Source organism: Emydura macquarii, unplaced genomic scaffold (genome assembly GCF_026122565.2).
Source record: "Emydura macquarii macquarii isolate MOO-44397 ecotype Brisbane River unplaced genomic scaffold, CSIRO-AGI_Emac_v2 contig_2437, whole genome shotgun sequence".
Taxonomy (NCBI): Eukaryota; Metazoa; Chordata; order Testudines; family Chelidae; genus Emydura; species Emydura macquarii.
Window position 1 is genome coordinate 263,627 of NW_027132574.1, and position 20,965 is coordinate 284,591.

Below are 20,965 nucleotides of genomic sequence, written 5' to 3' on the forward strand. Positions count from 1 at the left end.
ACACTTTCAGCTTCATTTTAGACTTCTGGTATGCAGTGTGGTTTTTATAGTCAGTGTTGGGGTTTTGGTACTGGAGAAGACAGGGGCTTCAGCAGCACTCTTGTTGAGACCTGAGATCTCCTGAGATCAAGACCAAGATGGGGACTTTCCCCTTTTCTTATCCTGTTCTAGATTTCTTCTTTTTTGATGGCCTGTATAGTTTTGAAGAGGTTCTTTGCTTGCTGAACCAGCAGTGACAGTCGTTGGAGTTCTCCAAGGAGCGGAATCTGATATATAGGGCGTGACACAGACTCCCTTAGTCTCAGGGAATTCTCTGTCAACAGGAGTTTTAGCCTGTCCTTCCTCAGTTTTTTAGATTTACTTTTAAATCCTGAGCAGATTTTATATTTGGAGAGGATATGATTCTCTCCAAAGTAACAAAGGCAGCTCGTATGTCCATCTCTGCAGGGAAAAGATATCTGGCAGGATTTAAAGCTTGGGGTTTTGGGCATAGCTTGTTATGCAAGGCCATAGATCAAAACCAGAGGGGGATAAAAACACCCAAATTGGGCAAATGAAGGAAAGGAAGGGGGAATCCATCTGTAGCAGTGTGTCACTGGGGCTTCTCTGCCCCTGTCTCCTCTTAGCTCCCAAAACACCTAGACACCCTCCAGTTCAGCAATCACCAATGCAGGTTATTTACAGCATGCATTTACAGCACTTTCTTACTATACGTGGCTTGAGCTAGCAGCCTCAGGGACACCGTGGCTTCTGCAACCAGGCAAGAAGAGCCTCTGCTCACCTTCCACTCTCCGACTTCCCCCCTCACTTCCTTCGCCTGGGCCTGTATATAGGCCCTAGCTAATTAGGCTGACAGCTGCTTTCCATTCATTAATCAGGTACAGGTTTCTCTAGCCAGCTCCAATTTACCTCTCTTAATTGGGGCTGGCGTGACAGAGAGCTGGCTAAAGAGTTGCTGCCCAGCACCCTGTCACACCATCCCAAGCACAAACTGTGCTAAATAACAGAAACATCAATAACTAAAAGAAATTACTAAAAAACAATAAGAATAAGCGAGAGAGGTAGCAAGCCACTTGGCTAGCTAACGGTCACTGTGATGCTCCATCTCTAGTCACAGGCAAATGAGAAATAACTGGAGTTGCAGCCATCTGTCCTCCACCCCATCCCCCATATACCCTTGAATTGGAGCATGAGGATGTCTAAGGTTCAGGCACAGGCATGAGGACACTGCTGACGAAAATCTCTGGTCATGAGTGCACAAGCATCTGCATGTCCTGAAGTGGTGCATTCATTGGGAAGCTATTTGAAGAACTAGATATTTTACTTCCATTTTGCACTTCCCCAATGCAGGGGAAGTTGTCAACAGACATACATGAGGAATGGCCAAGGCTGTCTTACATCCTGACTATTCCAGGTTCCAGCTTCCACAACTGCCCACAGACTGGGAAGGGGGTGAACCCTTAAACTCCATGCTGTTACTGCTTCAGATTGCTTCAATCCTGGAACCTCCAAATACTTGTTTATAGGCTAATCTCCTAATCTTCAGCTACAAATTGAATTTGGGGTTTATCAATTGAGAGTATATATCTCTATAACTACAATACATGAGTTAAGCACATAGAATAGGGTGGATGCATCCTGAAGTGTGGAAAATTTAGGCATGTGCTTTATTGTGAAAGAGAAACAAATATATTCACAGCTGGAATGTACTCAAAAATTAAGCATAACTGTCTCTTTTGCTGCAGTTCCACAGCAGTAACAAAATTCAGCAGCAGAGAGCAAAGTCTTTAATGGGACTTCCCAATGTTTACAGTGTGCCACTGACATAGCTAAAGCCTGTTCTGAAATTTAAAGTACAGAGGTTAATGTTTTTATTATCTTATGTCTATTGGGTTGCTGGGAATTTTTCTTAGTGACTGCAATAAAGCTGATGTTTTATTTAGCATTATGAATTTTGCACAGCGGTATGGTAAAACCAAGTAAATTCTTTATGTTATTGTTGCCCCTTTGCTGAGTTGCAACAGATGTGGAGGATTTGCAGAAGGTCAGTTCTCCATTGATGACACAGACTCGGGGGGCTTTCTAGTATAATTTATTTATATTCAGAAAGTGAAAGTCCTGTTTATCTTGAACAAAGTGGCCAAAACTGTATACCTACAATTCTGTTTACAGCCACCCTAGGCAAGTCCCCCTGTTGACAAGAAACAGCTCCTCTCTCTCTCTTACCCTTGCTCTCTGTCTCTTTACTACCATACAGTCTTCACTTCTCACCCAGCTTACCTCAAGCCCCACAACCTTGAGTTACCAGCAAGTAAAGCAGTAACCCTCCTTCTGTGTAGCTGCTCCCCAGGGTGGTAAAAACACTCTTTCGTGTAGATGTGGAGTTGCAGAAGAGCCAACTTGCAGACATTAAATATAATTAAACTTGTTGATGGTTCCCAAAGAGTGCTTTACTTGCACAGTTTCCCAAATGAATGTCATGTAAGATTGCTGTAGTCAGCCCTCATGGGGTTCCTGGGGTTAAGCCTTTCCAAGTTCGGTTTTATACTGAGAATGTACATCAGTAATTAAATAACATGCATTTCATTACTGCTATTGCCATTGCAATACTATAAAAGGAAATTAAGCATCATTTGGGGTCAGAGGGAAAAACAAGCATCCATTTCATTTTCTTTGTACTCCTATCTTCCTTCAGAAGCAATTATTCATCTCCTTTACACCTAAGGTATGCTGCTGTGATTGTCAAGTTAGTAAAGGACAGGAAAAAGGACAGGAAACATGTTATAGCTTCTGCCTGCTAATACCCTGACACACAGGAAAATCTCACACCTGTGTTGTCGGGAGTGTGATGCATCCTGTTTTTGTTGGACATTGACAAATAGCTTTGGGCCTAGAGTAGTATTATTTTTTGTTAGAATGTTCTGTTTGACCAAATAGATTTTGATAAAAGGACTTAGAGAAAAAAGAAAACTATTTCCTGTGAGTACATCCTTGGAATCTCAGAGAAGGGCTATAGGGGCTGTTTAATGATACTATATTTTCAAAATGTTTGCAAGTATTTCATAATATTTTTATTATAATTAATCATAGCATGTAGGAGCCCCAGTCATGGACCAGGACCCCATGATGCTAGGCACTGTACAAACACAGAACAAAAGAGACAGATCTTCCCCAAAGAGCTTACAGTCTAAATATAATAACATGTTGATTTACCAATACACAAGCAGATATCTTTAAGAAGTAACAAGATGCAAAATACATTGAAATTGACATGATGGCCAGTCCAGTTGGCCTTTCAGTCAGTTATGAAAACTGAAGTTTGAAAAATATAACTTACCTAATGTGCACTCTGTACTTGACTCCATCATCCACTCTAATAGTAGTATTGATGCTTCTAACTTCTGCTGCCCCATCACATAGAAATTGGTACTACAAAGGAGAACATGTTTCTGTTGTCATACAATTTATCACAATTACATAGATGCAGATTTGGAAACTTGAATTTGAAAGTGGTAACTGTTTTAATAAAAAACTGAAAGAAAAGTGTGTGTGCATCTAGAAAAAATAACATTACATTTAGAGCTCTGGATCAAGAAATCTAACTGCTTTATTAAAAACAATTATATAGTTCTTCCAAGTCTATGCACGATTTTTAAAAAAAATCTCTGTATATTGTATTTTCACACATACTATATGGGCCTGATTTTCAGAGGGGTTGATCATCCACAATTCCACCAGAAGTTAATATTGGCTGCAGATTAACTTTACTTGCACTGCAGCATGTGAGCTGGAACATTTAGGAGCAACAGCCAGTTTCCTAAACTAATGTGAACAAGCACTTGATTTCATGGTTTGTGTACTTGTAATCATTGCTGTATTGTGTGCATGGAATGATTTGTACACTGGGTTTAAAATCTACATTTATTGAACAAATTTGTCAATGACTAAAAGACATTTAAATTAGTTTTAACATGACACATTGGGACATTTGGTAACCACCCTGTGAAAGTTATTAGTATCAAAGCTTTTGAATACATTTTTGTCAATTAAGTCTCTTTCAAACTAATATTTGTTTAAAAAATAGACAAATGTCTAATTTTTTTCTTCATCAGTACTTTACAATAAGTAAAACTAACATTGCCTTATTGTTATCAAAGTTTGCTAAATTGTGTAACTTCTTGCCCCATACCAACCTATTTATACTGGATAAGTAATCAGTCTTTCAAATGTCAATATTTTTTACACCTAACTTTTCCACCTCTCAATACAAAAACTGTAATGTTAAAAATATTCTCTTGTAAGGGGGTGTGTATTTAATTAGAACTAGCCTCCTTATTCAAGGACAGTTTTGTTTTTACATCAATTCCTAATGTTCAGCATTCCCCTGTGAGCAGTACAATTTGGGTAATTTATGCATAGCAATTTATTATAGAAATGAGGATGTGCAGTAGACTAAAGGACACTTGATTTTTAAATATTCTTCTAAAATATCTTATGATTGTGCTTACCAAACTCTTTACTAAAGTAATTTTGAAAAATATTACTGAATAAATTGACAAGAATAAATTGCACTGCAGTATAAACTTCACTCTTTCAAATTTCTAAACAAATGTAATCATATTTATTTTGTACTGACATACCAAACATTAAATAGTTTGATGTGATCCAGTGGAATTCTGCATGAGTATCTCCAGCTTAAGTGAACCGGTCCTGCTCAGGATTAGGAGTGAATGAGTTGTTTTTTCTATTTGCAAGTTGTTCTTCTTTAAAATCAATAAAACAACTTCACTGATTCATTCCCCATAAAACAATAACTTCAATGAGGTTGCACAAGGTGCAAAATGTGGCCCTACATACAGAAGGTAAAGTTAGCACCTTCGTTTCAATAGGGCCAAGGGGATATATCTATTTTTCTCCTTGTCTCTCATATAAAAAACTTCCAGGGATTTTTAGGTGAAAGCCAAACATCTTGAACTCCATCAGCTTTGGAGCAGATTCAAATTATCCTGTCTATTTTACGTATTAATGTGTGCATTTTGTGGGGGAGAATTTTGCTATGATTTCCATATAGTTTTCCTTTTCTGTCACCATTAATATTAGTCTCATGTGTCATGATTATCACTGGCAGCAGAATTCTGAAAAATGACAATTTCAACAACTATTTCATTTAAAATACTGGGAAATCCCCAAGATGCTGAACAGTATACATTGTCTAGTACAGCTAGAGGCTGAATAAACTATTAGTTATTATAAAAGCCCAAAATGTTTTATTTTTTCTAGAAGAAAAACTTATTCCCTACCTGTAAGGTGCCATGTTTGATGAAGAGTTGAATGAAGAAATGTCCCACTGTTGCTGGGCCCTGTTCAATGTACAGAAGAAGTCCTTGGCAGCTATAGGTCTGAAATTCTAGATGAATATTGTTTTGTGGTTTCAAATGCAAACCTTGAAATTCCAAATAAGAATCTCCATGGTACTGAGCATAGTTGAAATCTATGAAGGCAGATAGACAGAAAATCAAATGTAAAAAGACTTTTTTTCAGACCTGCTGATTGTTTTTTGTGCTAACATCAGTACAGATGATGGTAATTACTCTTCATCTTCTAATTGGGTGACAAATTTAATACCAAGATATTTGTCCTCCTCTTCTCCCAACGGACTTCCTAGCAGAGAACTTCTAAAGCTGTAAATAAAAATGTAAGCTGTATTGTATTAAATAACACAAATTGTCTCAACCAAGTCTTACACCAGGAGAGGAGTGAGCTGGGAAGGTGATTTCCATAGTGTTACGAGCCCTGAAAAACAAGTACGAAAAAAGAAAAATATGTTTTGTGAAATCCTCACTCCAATGAAGTCAATGGCAATTTTGTCATTGACTTCAATGGGGCCAAGATTTCACCTATTGTTTTCATATGGTATGGCTGCCACCAATGAAAACATGGGATTTGAGTTTCATGAACTCTGTGGGAATGGGTAGATGATGAAAATTATCAGGCTGAAATGAAGGGAGGCAGAACTGTGAAGGACAAATATGAAGCATACCTATGCTGCAGAATCTTTCTATAAGGGCAACCCTAAGGATATGGTTTTTAGGATTATCCTCAAATTTTGCCATCCAAATGACACATCAGATGAGCTGATTAGATTCAGGCAGTAGTGTTTAGTGACCGTATAGGTGCCATGCCAGATGGTTATACTATAATGTTAATCCATTAATGCTTGTCTTGTTTCAACCTAAGAAGTGCTGATCTAGTGGAGTGATCCTAAAGTTAGATAAAGCATGAAAGAACATTTGATAAGTAAAAGGTTTGGATGCAGGACAGAATCCATCAGAAAATAATGTATCTTGACGTCTTTACAGGGACCTTCACAGGGACAAAGAGAGAGTGAGACTTTCAGCTTCTTACTATAGGGACATAGTACATCAACCTAATGTGTCAGTAATTTTTTGTAGGGAAAGTCTGATGGGAAGTAAATTTAAGGAAGAAAGGAGTTTCAGAGTACTGGCAAGAGAGACAATATTAAAGAGAAAATAGAAAATTATACCAACGAGGAGGAAAGATAGGAAAAGTATTAAAAGGGCAACATGGCGCCATCACAAACTCTTTAATGACTTAACTTAAAAAAAAATCCTACATAAAAGTGGAAACATGGACAAATTGCTATGGATGAGGACAAAAGAACTGGAGAATCATGTAGGGACAAAATCAGGCAGGCTAATCCACAACATGAGCTAGAATAACAAGAGACATAAAAGGCAATAAGGAGAGCTTCTATAAATACAATAGGAGTGTGGCAAACGGCCGGCTTCACCCTAGTGGGTCTCACACTTTTGCCTCTCGTAGTGGGCCAGGGCATCACCAGTTACCCCATATTTCCAGGGAGAGGGGTAGGGACCCGGGCCCACCCACTCCTCCGGGTCCCAGCTGGAGTCCCACTTAATTGTGGGCATATGCTTAACACAATTAATATTAACAACTAGGTGGAAGGAACAAAATCCAGATAGGGAAAGAACAGAATATTTAGATGAGTTAGATGTATTCGAGTCAGCAGGGCCTAATGAAATGCACCCTAGGATACTTAAGGAAATAGATGAAGCAATCTCTGAACCAGCAGTGGTACAAGAACTCATGAAGGATGGGTGCCTATCTTAAAAGGAAAAACAAAGGGACCCAGGGAATTGTGAACCAGTAAGCCTAACTTTGGTACCTGGAAAGATACTGGAACAAATTTATTAATCAATTTGTAAACACCTGGAAGATAATAGAGTGATAAGTAATAGCCAGCCTGGATTTGTCAAGAACAAACCAAACCAAGACAGAGTGATTTCCCTCCTTGATAGAATTACTGGACTAGTGAACAAGGGCAAAGCAGGAGACATGGTATATCTTTATCTTAGTATGGCTCTTGATAGGGTACCATACGACAATCTCATATACAAATTAGGAAGATGTGGTTTTATTTGAAAGTGGTATAAAGTGGTTTAAACACCATACTCAAAAAATAGTTATCAATGGTTATCAATAGTTATCAAACTGGAAGGACATATCTTGTAGAGTCCCACAGATCCAGTACTATTCAATATTTTCATTTATGACTTGGATGACAGAGTAGAGAGAGCACTTTGCAGATGACACCAAGCTGGAAGAGGTTGCAAGCAATTTGGAGGACAGGATTAGAATTCAAAACAACCCTGACAAATTGGAGAATTGGTCTCAAATCAACAAGATTAAATTAATGAAGACAAGTGAAAAAATACTAAACTTAGACAGGAAAAATCATACGCACAAATACAAAACGGGGAATAACTGGAGAGGCAGCAGTACTACTGAAAAGGGTCTGGTCATTATAATTGATCAAAAATTGAATATGAGTCAACAATGTAATACCATTGTGAAAAAGGCAAATGTCATTTTATTAACAGGAGGGTCATATATAATACATAGGTCATAATTGTTCAGCTCTACTATTTGGCACAGATGAGATCTCAACTGGAGGACTCTACCTAGTTTTGGGCACTAAACTTTAAGAAAGATGTGCACAAAATAGAGAGACTCCAGAGCAGAGCCCCCACATGGGGCGGGAAGGGTACACTTTACCAGGGCCCAGAGGCTGCAACCCCCATTACCATGAGGAAAAAAAAAGTCATGGCTCATGAGATTATATGTATAGGATGAGGGATTGTGGGAGGTGTGTGGGAGGAGGCCCATGTTATAAGTTTGCACTGGGCATGAAAAAATTATGCTTGGGCCCTACTCCAGAGGACAGTAACAAAAATTATAGGAGGTCTGGAAAAAATGATGGAGATCTATTGGGCTCCATGTCCACAGAAGGTAGTATAATTGGCTTCATCACAGCAAGAGAGATTTAGGTTAGATACTAAGAAAACCTTTTCAGCTATACGTATAGTTAAGTAGTGGAATAGGTTACCAATGTAGGTTGTGGAATCATTATCATTGGAGGTTTTTCAGTTCAGGTAAAAAATATCAGTTAGGTATGGTCTATATATAGTTGGTCCTGCTTCAGTGCACGGGATGGATTCAGTGAGGTCCCAGAGGTTCCTTCCAGCCCTATATTTCTATGATCCTATGTACAGGACTGTAAAGAGGTTTTACTAACCAGCTGTGTCTTTAAATAGAAGTAAGCACCTTTCAAACAGATTTCAAAACCATTTATCCTTTGTTGACATACATTCAAACAAATGTACACATGCTTTATTAACCAGTACATTATTAAAGGATTTAATCATGAAACATATGAACAATGAATTCCTTATTTCAACATTTTAATTTTCTTTTATTAATTAAAGGCAGGAAAGTTGTTTTTTGGTGACAAAAGCATATAGATAGTGGCCACCCAAGTAGCACTGAGTAGAATTTCACAGTACATTAAATGTTAAAAAATGTGGTAGTGTTTATTTGAACAGATTACAAATGGAAACAGGAAAGAGATCAATTTGTTTAAACCAGACTCACAAAAACATTCTCAAAAAGGTGAAATGAAAATCTTTTAGAACCATAGAAACCTACTTTTGTTGTTGCTGTTTAAAGAAAGAAAAGGAAATGAGATGGATAGTATGACTGAAAAAAATTTCAGATGACACAAAGATTGTGTAAGTGGTAAATAATGAAGAGGGCTGATACAGAGCAATCTGGATCATTTGGTAAGCTGGGCACAGGCAAACAATATGCATTGTGGTATGGCCAAATGTAAGGTCACACATCTAGGAACAAAAAATTCAGGCTATATTTATGGGATGGGAGACTATCCTGGAAAGCAGCAAATCCAGAATAGATTTGGAGGCCTGGAAAATAAACAGCTAAACATGAGCTCCCAGTGCAGTGCTGTGCCAAAAGGCTAATGTGATCCTTGAATGTATAAACGGGAATATCAAGTATCAGACAGGGTATAATACCTTTGTATTTGGCACTGATACAAGCGTTCTGGAATACTTTGTCTAGTTCTGGTATTCATATTTCAAGAAGGATATTGGAAAACTGGAGATGGTTCAGATAAGAGACACAGGAAAGATAAAAGAATTGGAGAAACATGCCTTATAATAACAGATTCCAGGCAGTTCCATCTATTTATCTTATCAAAGAGAAGGTTAAAGGGTGACTTGATTACAGCCTATAATTACTTACATGTGGAGAACAAATTTGATTGTTGGCTAGATAAAAGATTCCTCTAAGGTATAACAAGATCCAATGGTTGGAAGAAGAAGCTAGACAAATTAAGATGCAAAATAAGGCACTTTAAAAAAAATAGTGATAGTAATTAACCACTGGAACAATTTACCAAGGTTTGGGGAAAATTCTTCATCACTGGAGTTTTTAAAATCGAGATTGAATGTTTTTCTAAAAGATATGCTGTAGTTCAAACAGGAAGTTCTGTGGCTTGTGTTATAAAAGAGGTTAGAATAGATGATCACAATAGTCTCTTCTGGCCTTATAATCTATGAATCTTTAAACACCTACCCATATTGTTATTGGTTAAAAACTGAATAACTTTAAAAGAAGGATGAGCTACAATATCTAATAAATCACTTATGATTTTTTAATTGTTTCATCTTCCTAGCTTCAAATTGAAACATACTATTTGTTTTTACATGAATGGAGTTCAGCATTTGGTCTTCTATGTGTTCAACTGCCACTGAGGTCATTTACTAGATTGGACTCTCTCATCTTATCCCACTGTAAATCGATACGTAGTAACTCTACTGAAGTTAATAGAGTTAGACTGGTGTAAGTTAGAAGGGAATGAAGCCCCTAAGGACATTTTGCATGCAAAAAGTTATAAAGCTCTTTAGCACAGGGACATTTTTTTTTATTCTACATTTGTACAATGATTAGCACAATGGGGTCCTGGTCCATGATGAGGGCTCCTATGTGCTACAATTACAAATAAATAAATAAAATAAAATAGAATGATTGGGGTCTTGATTTAGAGTCACTGGAACAAATCTACCCTCAGTTATATGGTGCAATTCCTGTTTATTTCAATGACAGTTACAGCTCCACAGCTGAGTGCAGCATCGGCCCAGAAGTGTGATGACTTATACTTCATGCAACCCCACTGAAAACAAAGGAACTGAAAAAATTGTAAATTAATGTTGATTTTACCCCTGATGGCATATGCTGGTGTGGGAAAAGATGCTCCTTGTTTGTCCACTACATCTCTGTGGAGAAAAGGCATTTCAACAGTGACAGAGCTGTACAGGTGCTACAAAACAGAAATGACCAATGGTCAGTCAATCAAATAACCACTGATATGCTTTAAAAGTGTAATGAGATTCACAACAATATTTGTCTCTGGATGTTCCTATACTTGGGTCTTTTTGTTCAAAAGAGTGTTGGAAGAAAGTAGAAGTTTGACAAATACTCTTGTAAATGTTCATGGACACTGTAGTATGTAGCCTATCACATCAAATCAGTTGACTGGAGAATAGTTACTGTCATGCTAATTTTTAAAAAAGGCTCCAGAGGCAATACTGTAAGACCAGTAAGCCAAAATTCCAGACAAATTGGTTGAAATGATATTAAAGAATAGAATTATCAGACATAGATGAACTTGATTTGTTGGGGAAGAGTCAACACTGCTTTCGTAAAGGGAAATAATGCCCCAGCAGTCTATTAGAATTCTTTGAGAGTCAACAAACATGTGGACAAGAGCAATCCAGTGAATATAGTGTACTTGGACTTTCAGAAAGCCTTTCATAAGGTCCCTCAGCAAAGGCTCTTATGCAAAGTAAGTAGTCATGGGATAGGAGGGAAGGTCCTCTCATGGATCAATAACAGGTTAAAAGACAGGAAACAAAGAGTAGGAATAAATGGTCAGTTTTCAGAATCAAGAGAGCTAAATAGCAAGGTCTCCCAGGGATCTCTACTGAGACCACTTGGTCCAAGATATTCATAAATGATCTGGAAAAAGATGTAAATAGTGAGGTGGCAAATTTTGCAGTGATACAAAATTACTCAAGATTGTTAAGTCCAAAATGGACTGCATATATTACAAAGGGATCTTACAAAACTGGATGACAACATGACAGATGAAACTCAATACTAATAAATGCAAAGTAATGCATATTGGAAAACATAATCCCAACTATACATACACAATGAGGGGGGTCTAAATTAGCTGTTATCATTCAAGGAAGAGATTCATTGTGGATAGTTCTCTGAAAACATCTGCTCAATGTGCAGCAGCAGTCAAAAGAGCTAACAGAATGTTAGGAACCAGTAGGAAAGAGATCGATAATATGACAGAAAATATCAACATGTCACTATATTAATCCATGATATACCCACACCTTCAATACTGGTCACCCCATCTCAAAAAAGGATATATTAGAAATGGAAAAGCAGAGAAGAGCAACAAAAATGATTAGGGGTATGGAACAGCTTCCATAACAGGGAGATTAAAAAGACTGGGATTATTCATCTTGGAAAAAAAATGACTAAAGGCGGATATGATAGAGGTCTATAAAATCATGAATGGTATGGAGAAAGTGAATAAGGAAGTGTTATTTACCCTTTGTGTATCCCAAGAACCATGGATCACCCAATGAAATTAATAGGCAGCGGGTTTAAAACAAGCAAATGGAAGTATTTCTTCACACAACACACAGTGTCCCTGTGGAATGCATTGCCAGGCAATGTTGTGAAGGCCAAAGCTATAACTGGATAAAAAAGACAATTAGATAAGTTTATGGAGGACTGGTCCATCAATGGCTATTTGCCAAGACAGTCAAGGATACAACCCCATGCTATTGGTGTCCATAGGCCTCTGACTGCCAGATGTTGGGACTGGATCATACGGGATGGATCATTTGATGATTTATCTTTCTGTTTATTCCCTTTGAATCATTTGGCGTCGGCCAGTGTCAGAAGACATGACAGTGGGCTAAGATGGACTATTGGCATAACTCAATAAGGCCATTCTTATGGTCTTATGTATATACCCATTTTGAAATTTCTTTGATTTTGTTTCTATTTATAAATGTTTCAGTCATCTAACCAGGAGACAATAATCCTTCTTCATGGCACAAACACTCAATAGTATATATACCAAGTATGTGTCAATGAGCAACCCTTAGCTGAAATATGCTCATGACGATTGTAACACACTTGTAAAAATCTCAGTCATTTAGTATATTTGCAAACAATAAAAGAGCTGAATTCACATAGTAAGATTCTCAGCCCTGCTCCAGTCCCTGTACACCAAGTGAAGGGGCCGGAGTAGTGTAAAGGAATTCTAGAACCTGCAGATCAAGTCAGGAAAGAATTCTCCTGGTGCAACAATGGCCATTACCTTTAATGGGAGTTGTATGTCCAGATCCCCTATCTGGCATTGAAAATTTCAACCATAATGCTTCCCCATCAATTCCCAAATCAAGGTCAGTTTCCTACTTTTTGGATGAATTTAATATGCGAGACCATGCGGGATAAAAATAAAATAAGTTGAATGAACATCTCCAATTTAACTATAAAGTATGGTGTTATAGGTTAAACAGAAAATTTCTAACCCCTATCTGCTTAAATAGCTAAGAAGGGAACACAGAGATTTTTCAAAGGCATCAGAGGAAGTTAAGATCCCAACTCCAGCGAATTTTAATGGCAGTTAGGTGCCTTGCTGTAATTTGTGCCTTTGAAAATCTCCTCTAGAATGTCGAACATTAATGTTTTATTAAACAATTTATTGCTAACTGCAGTAAATGTCCTACAGCATATCAGACTTTATGTACATGTCTTAAAATAAGTTCAGTCAAGCTCTTAAATGTTGACATTGGTAGAAGCCTCATTCACTTGTAACTCTTCTTTTGTTTGTTTGGACCTTTGCCACTGGAAACTCAGTACTTCCAATCAAATACCTCATGCTGCCAATATCTACTTAGATTTTTTTGCTATCTGACCTGAAAGCTCTTCAACCCCTGCCAGACAGGTTCACTCCCTCACTTGGCAGCAGAAGAGGTAAGTAAATAAGGCTAAATGCCAACACAAGGCAAGGGGCCAACTGTTTCTCTTGAATAACACTATTTTGAAACCCCTCCTTGTTGGCTTCAAATATATCCTCCTGCTCTCTTTCATTATCCCCATCACACATTCTACATGTTTGGCCATTCACTAACTTTAAGAATCACCATTAGGAGATACAGCACCATCACCAGAAGCAGGTATAAGCATTATCTGTGTTGACCAAATTGTCAGCATACATCAACTATTTCATGATCAGAGATTTGGGTTCAGATTAAATTTTAAATGCAGCAACTCTTTGATATTTGGTAGTAGGATTGCCTACTTGAGATGTGGACAGTGCTGTCCTTCCTGAGTACATCCTCTTGGAAATAAGATACTGCCTTGTTCTGGAGATTACATCACAGACTGCTTGAAGTTTGTCACTTATAGCTGCAAAGTGCAACCATTTTCATAGATGTAAATGACTACACAAAATGGAAAGCAGTGGAATCAGATGGAGTTTTTTGGGGTTTAGTGACTTCTTTGCTACTGCCACTGTTCCTGTATTTTATTTCGTATTTGGTTATGAAAAATATTTTGACTATCTATGTAAGATTTAGATTCTTCATAACAACAAATACATGGTACTTAGAGTTGGAATTAGTGGTACTGGAATTGTATTTAATATTTAGATAATTAATAATACAAATTTTGTACTCAAAGATGGTATTAGTATTATTGGAATGTCAGAAGCAGAATGTTAATCACCTTCTGCCAAGTTCTGTGACTCCACTCCTCGTCAGCATTCCCAACCACACAAAAGGAGTGATTGTGTATGAAGACATTTTCTTTTCTTTTCAGTGTGCTGCAAAGTGGAATTACAGAACACCTTTATAGACCACCTCCTGCAAGGGAAGCATGCCTGCTGTGCCTCTCTAACAGGTGTGCAGCATTCATTGTTCTCTGTGGCTGGGGAGCTTTGCTGGTGGTCTAGAAGTATGAGTAGATAGGTGCATGTCCCTGCCTCTCTGCCTCATTTGGGCACAGTAGCACCTCAGAGAATGCAAAACAAGTAGCAGTCCCTGCAATTGAGAGTTACTGTTCTGCAGAAAGCTTAACTTTTCAGTTGCATCCCACTTTTGTGCTTGGTTTTTCAAAACTGTATCTACTTACATTTTTATGTTTAATCACTAATGATTGTCCCTCTCTTTACCATTCTCAAATGGGAAGGCAGGGGAGAGGGGCCATTTCACAGAGCCCCAGAAGACCATCATGGCAAAGAGCTTTTTATGTTCTATTCTTAACACAATCCTCATTTAATTTGGTTATTTTTCTTCCACTTGTAATCGCTGTTCTTAGGTTGTTTTCAAACTAGTCTCATGCTCTTCCATGAGTTTTACTTATAGCTTTTCCACCTGAAGTGCCTTAAAGAGAGCACAACACTGATTTTCAGCTATTATTTCTATTTCCAGATGCAGTGCTATTATGCTGTAATATTCCTCACCTTTGGTTCCACACAGTGAACCCACAGTTATAGATAATCTATGTTTTGTTCTGTCAGAGAGGTCTGTGCTACATGACTAACTAAGAAATATAGTCATGTTTTTCTCCCAAAGTTGAAATGTCCTGTGATATGGCATACTATACAACCATAAACTGTTGTTAACATCCAGAACTGTTTCCAGTGTAGCCCATATGGAGCTCTCAAGCAAAGAAAAACAACAGTTATTAATAAATTCTTTTTAGTATTCACTTTGTCACCACTGCAAAGGGCCATGGGACTTTGATAGATTGTATAATTCTTCTAGGTTAAGCAAGAATATAACTAGTTCAGTGTTGCTATACTTCAAAATTTTCCACTACATAAAATAGTTCATGTTCACATATGCAATGAAATTCAAATTTAAATATTCTTTATAAAAATTATGATATTCTCAATTATGTGGAAAATTAGGCAGTTTTCTGTATTATTTTTTATGAATATCATCTGCACCTCAGTGTACCATCTTGGTGCTATCCTGCCTGCCTGCCTGGAGTTAAATCAAAGGAGATTGTTAGGGGGAAACAAACAGAAAACAAAACAAAAGTAGAGATACCTGGTGTAAACAACTCCAAGGAAATTAAGATAACAGTTATTAGGCCTGTGACCCATCTGTGCCTAGGTTAGACCACCTGAAAATGCTAAGGTCAGGGATTTGCACACAGAATTGCACACAGTTCTTTGCACACTAAAATTGCACACAGTATTCAAGATGTTGGCATACCATGGATTTATATAGTGGCATTATGATCTTTTCTGTTTTATTATCTATCCCTTTCCTAGTGCTTTCTCACATTCTGTTAGCATTTTTGCTATGGATGTTTTCAGCAACCTATCCACAATGACTCCAAGATCTCATTCTTAGTAGTAATAGGTTATTTAGATCCTATCATTTTGTATATATAGCTGTGATTAGTTTTTCCAGTATGCATTACTTTGCATTTATCAATATAGAATTTCATCTGCTATTTTGTAGCAAATTCCCTTTTTAACTCTTTGAAGTCAGCTTTGGACTTAACTATCTTGAGTAGTTTTATCATCTTCAAATATTGCCACTTCACTTTTCACCCCTTTTTCCAGATCATTTATGAATATGTTGACAGATCCCACTAGAGAGCCTTTGCCATTTACCATTGTGAAAACTGATCATTTAATCCTATCCTTTGTTTCCTATCTTCTTCGCCCCCAGGCTCCCATCAGTTCTTTCCCATATTAGTTCGGTCTCCCAGTCTCAAATCAGTTCAGCCTCCCATCACTTCTGCCTCACCTCCGTTCCCTCTGCACCTCCTACAGCTCTTCCCTCACTCTCCCAGGTCTGGAAGAGGGACTGCAGGAGGTCCTCTCTCCCCGTTCCCAGGCCACATCGTGCAGGGACTGAGAGTGGAATGGAAGGGAGCAGAGAAGACCTGTCCTTTTGCTCACAGAGATGTAGGGAGGAGAGGGTAATTGAAAGAATGGAGCTGCCCTGACCTGCTAGACTCTTTTTGCTCCTTCCCTTCCTATAAGAAGGCTTTGGTTCCTTAGGGGAAGGGCAGAGGGCTCTGCCTGCTTCCTGCAGCATTCCTGAATAGCTGCTTTCACCCCAGCAGGAAGAGAAGTGGGAGAAAGCAGCAAATCATGGGGGTTTCTTCCCAGGAACGGCTGAAATGTGCACTGCTTAGAACCCAGCTTGATTTGACCACATTTTATTTTCCACATTTGTGAGCTGTTACACTTTAAAAACTGGTTATCACAATTGTTAAGAGAAGGGCTGCCACACAGAGACCCAGTGAACGATTGGTAAGACCACATGGTTTCATCCAGACAGGGTGAAGGTAACAAAACCTGTCGACAAAAGGCTGCACTCAAGAAGTACTAAAGGAGTTCTAAATTTCAGCTTGCCCTGTAAACATGACACCCTATTGAGAGAGCAACTTACCAGTTTTAAGGGATCTCAGGTTATGTCTACAGTGCCTCTGGGATTTCAGCCCAAACCACAGTACCCACACAGATATTTTTAGTGCACTAGGGTGATTCCTGCTAGCATGACTCTGTCCACGTGGACTTGGAAGCTCATTCCTCGCTGTACTGTAGACATGCCCTCACAGTCCAGATGAAGTTGTACAGGTATCAGTCTTCTTCTCACTCCTTTTCATCCAAATGCTTCTTTCATGCTGGTATGTGAAATCTGTGTAATAATGCTGATCACATCAAGTGGGAACGAGATGTTATTATGGGTGTTGTCAGTGTACAGGTGGCATCGGAGCCTTTAGTGTCGAATGATTTCTCCCACAGTTTTCATCTAACAAATAGCTATAGTTGTAACAAATAGATGAAAACCTTGGGAGCTATTAGACATTAGGGGCTCCAATGCCAGGTGTACACTGATGACAGCCATGGTTACATCTCATTCTCAAATAATGTGTTCAACAGATGTCACATCTGGCATGAGAGAAGCATGAGAGAAGCATTTGGATGAAAAACAGCTGGCTGAAGCTCAAGCAAGGCAAGGCAGAAGAGATTCTAGAAGGGAGAGAAAACAGTCTGAGGAGCTTGCTAAGTCCCTGACTGTTCCCAGCATTGTAAGAGTCTGCTTCTCACTTGTCAAAATCAATCAGTTTGGCAAATTGAGCGCTAGTCTACATTACAAAGACTTTACCAATACAATTGGACTGGTATAGCAGTACTGGAAAAATCCCTAATAGAGATGCAGTTTATAACCAGCAAGCTCTACTAATAACATGACCTTTTCCTGCTATTGTAACTTGGTTCTGAGCTATACTTTAATTGACAGTTTTGCCTACACTTTTAGATGTCATAAAACTTCTCTGCCTCCTTAGCCCCCATACATCCATCAGGGTCCACCTCACTATCATCTCCTGGGCTTTGTAAATTCTTGCTGAGGCCCTGTGCCAAGGCTGCTTCTGGTATCTCCTACTGATGGTTAAATTAGACTCACAGAAAGTCCTTCCTAAAAGCAAGGAAAGACAACTGTTGATTGCCACATAAAAACGGGTCAACTGACCTGATACATTTAAAAACCTTTATGATTTTCTTGTCTCTACATTACCACTGAGAAAAGCACATTAAATGCTTCTCTCACTAGCATCACTATGATAAATGAATTCCACCAATTAGCTCAACTAGAAAATGCAACTGCATCACATTGTGGAAAAGTTGCTGACATTAAGTAAGTTTACTGGAGCATCCTTAAAGACAATATATATATATATATATATATATAATGTATGTTGCTTAGCTAGACTCAAGATAGGGCTTGAAAGAACAAAAATTTAATCAGAATTATGATGCGCACCTCCAATGAGGTTCTGAATCTGAAAGTATTTCACATGTCTATAGATGCAAACTAGTGCAAAGACTTTGCAAACTGCTAAAATTTATGTTTTTATTGTTTTTAATTGGGCACTTACTATACTGTGCTCTTGCTTCCCTTGAAGAACCAATCATATGATTCACTGATAGTTAAATATAAGTAAAGTTATTTCTGGCACAATTGTTGGTTGTTATGACTCAGTGCATGCACAAATGAAATGCAGCATATACTATGTTAAGTGTCTGAATACTGAAGGGGAAAATCCAGCTTTTCTGAAATTTACTATGTTTGTACTAACAGTATAATAAAGAGTCAATAAATGAGTTGCTAATAATGCAAACAAAAATCATTCTAAAGTGTCTGTTTTAAAGTATAGAGACATATGTGATGAAATAATGGTTCCATTGAGGGCCAGCCTCTAGTACTGTTATAAATATACTAACAGTAGTATTTATATTGTGTCATGATATTATCTATGACACTACATTTTTAAAAAAAACATATTTTTTAACTTCACAGTTATGGGCATATAACCAACTGAAAAGATCCAGCACTAACAGTCAAAATTCCACAGAAAGTACACAAATTTGGCACACACTGTTTATGATTAAAGATATTAGTAAGGTTATTTATGTTTACTCTTTGCTTGCAAAGCCAGTAGTCACTTCAGTCTGCCAGTGCTAGAAAAAATATAATCAGAACGCTAAAAAAATAAGATTTACTAAACTAGCTTAATGATCATGATTCTCTTACACCTACAATCTTTGAATCAACTGATCTGGGCTAACATCCACACCCAGAAAACTATTTTTTGGCTATTCCAGATGTCACTGTCCCAACATGAAGTGTTTGTAATAAGAATTTTTTTAAAGTCAGATACAATATTCTAGATGACTCCAAAAACCAATCACCTACATATCCAGCAAAAGGAACTGGAAACTATTTAAAGACAGAAATCTACACTGAGTTCTGAGTCTTGCTCGCTAAGAACAGTTTCTACATACAAAACTAATTAGGTCAATGCTCCTCCTTTTCCTCTCACAGTATCAGATAAATCACCTCGTGCAAAAATACTTCTGACTCAAATGATGAGGTTTGCTGAAAAATCCTGAGCAAACAGAAAATCTGAAAGTATGCCCAAGCAGCCGTTGCTATAGCTGCAAATTGTTACTTATTTATATGCTAAAAGAAAAAAACTATGGACTGTGAGACTATTAGTGTCTTTTAAGAGTAGAATTTCATTGTTGAGCTAATATTCCATATATTTACTGTGGTAGGAATGCATGTATGGTATCAGACTCCATGGAAAAGAAAAATACTTGGGATTGTCTATGAGGTTCTGCAGACTTTCTCTTGTAAGTTTTATGGAATTATAGAAGTATACGACTGGGAGGGATCTCAATAGGTCATCTAGTCCAGGACCCTGCAGTCAAGGCAGGGCTAAGTAATAACCAGACCATTCCTGACAATATCATAGTCATATTACTTTATCTAAATATAGACGGATTGTCACTAGATATGTGAACAAAGATCATAAGGCTAGTCATTCAGACCCGGTAAAATCCTACAAAACTTCATGAATTTTAATTACTCCATGTGCAATAATACATCCCTTACCTAATTCTGATTGATTAGAATTATTGGTAAGGTTGCACATTTTATTTAATATTGAGTAGAAGAAGGCATAGCCACTGCTTGAGGATATTTATCGTGATATGCCCTCAACGGTATGTTGAAACACTTATTTAAAAAAAAACTTTGGTTATGCATGAATATTCTAGGAGTTAGGATTTTTCTTAAATTATTTTGTGATTATGTTGTAGAATATCTCAAAATATTGACTACATGTTTAATTGTTACAGGCACAAATGTGCTGTACAATTTTTATGGAGAGGAACTATAATTATAGTGCCAGAGCCAATTGAAGGAGAGCCTGGATTAGAAAGGTTTTCTACAGGTAATTGGGTTTAGTTCAATTTATGTATAGATTTGGAGTATGATATACATCATGGCTGTGTACAATGTCTGTATTACTTACAGTGGTCTTTCTAGCATTAGTGAAGTATCATAACTACTGAATATAATTGTTGTTGATGCCATTCAGCATATTGATTTTCTATGCAGTCTTCTTTATTTGACTCATAAAGGGATTATACTTCCATCGTTCTCTGAAGATCAGGGACTTGTAGTCAGTATGAATAAATTAAGACACACAAAGTGTGAGCTAGCTGACCACAGTTCTGCTTAATGTTTCCAAATGAAGCTCTGCCTGCCTCTAATATTCTAGGAACTCTAGGAAACACAACATCAATGAGAAAAAGTACCATCCGTAATTCAGTGAAAACAGCGGTTTCAGAGCAACTTCATCTTAATCTCTTAATAGAAAAAAAATCTGAAATTATTTAAACAAATAAATGCCTACATTAAAATGAAATTTTAAGCAGACTGAGATCCAAAATGTCACAAAATCAATTTATGAAATATTCTTAAATGTTTCTGGCTTTACATTTTTTACACATATAAAATCCTCAGGTTTATAATTCTCATTTTATTCTCAAAAGGAACAAGGACATTAGAGGGCATTATTTTTTCATGAAATTTGCTATGAACATCTCATGTCTCTCAGATGCAGTCTTGACTAGCTAGACTTATTTCTCAGT

General features: G+C 37.5%; 1 protein-coding gene across 3 annotated transcripts in view; it reads right to left on the reverse strand.

The window, feature by feature from the left end:
* The window catches only part of LOC137162622 (protein eyes shut homolog), a 329,901-nt gene that overhangs the window by 32,799 nt on the left and 276,137 nt on the right, over positions 1 to 20,965 (reverse strand). For all 3 annotated transcript variants that reach the window (XM_067562526.1, XM_067562527.1, XM_067562528.1), the window contains exons 5-6: positions 5,301 to 5,491; positions 3,338 to 3,429 (exon numbers count right to left, since the gene is read on the reverse strand). In XM_067562526.1, the coding sequence (XP_067418627.1) occupies positions 3,338 to 3,429; positions 5,301 to 5,491 (283 nt within the window). The remainder of the gene's footprint in view (positions 1 to 3,337; positions 3,430 to 5,300; positions 5,492 to 20,965) is intronic.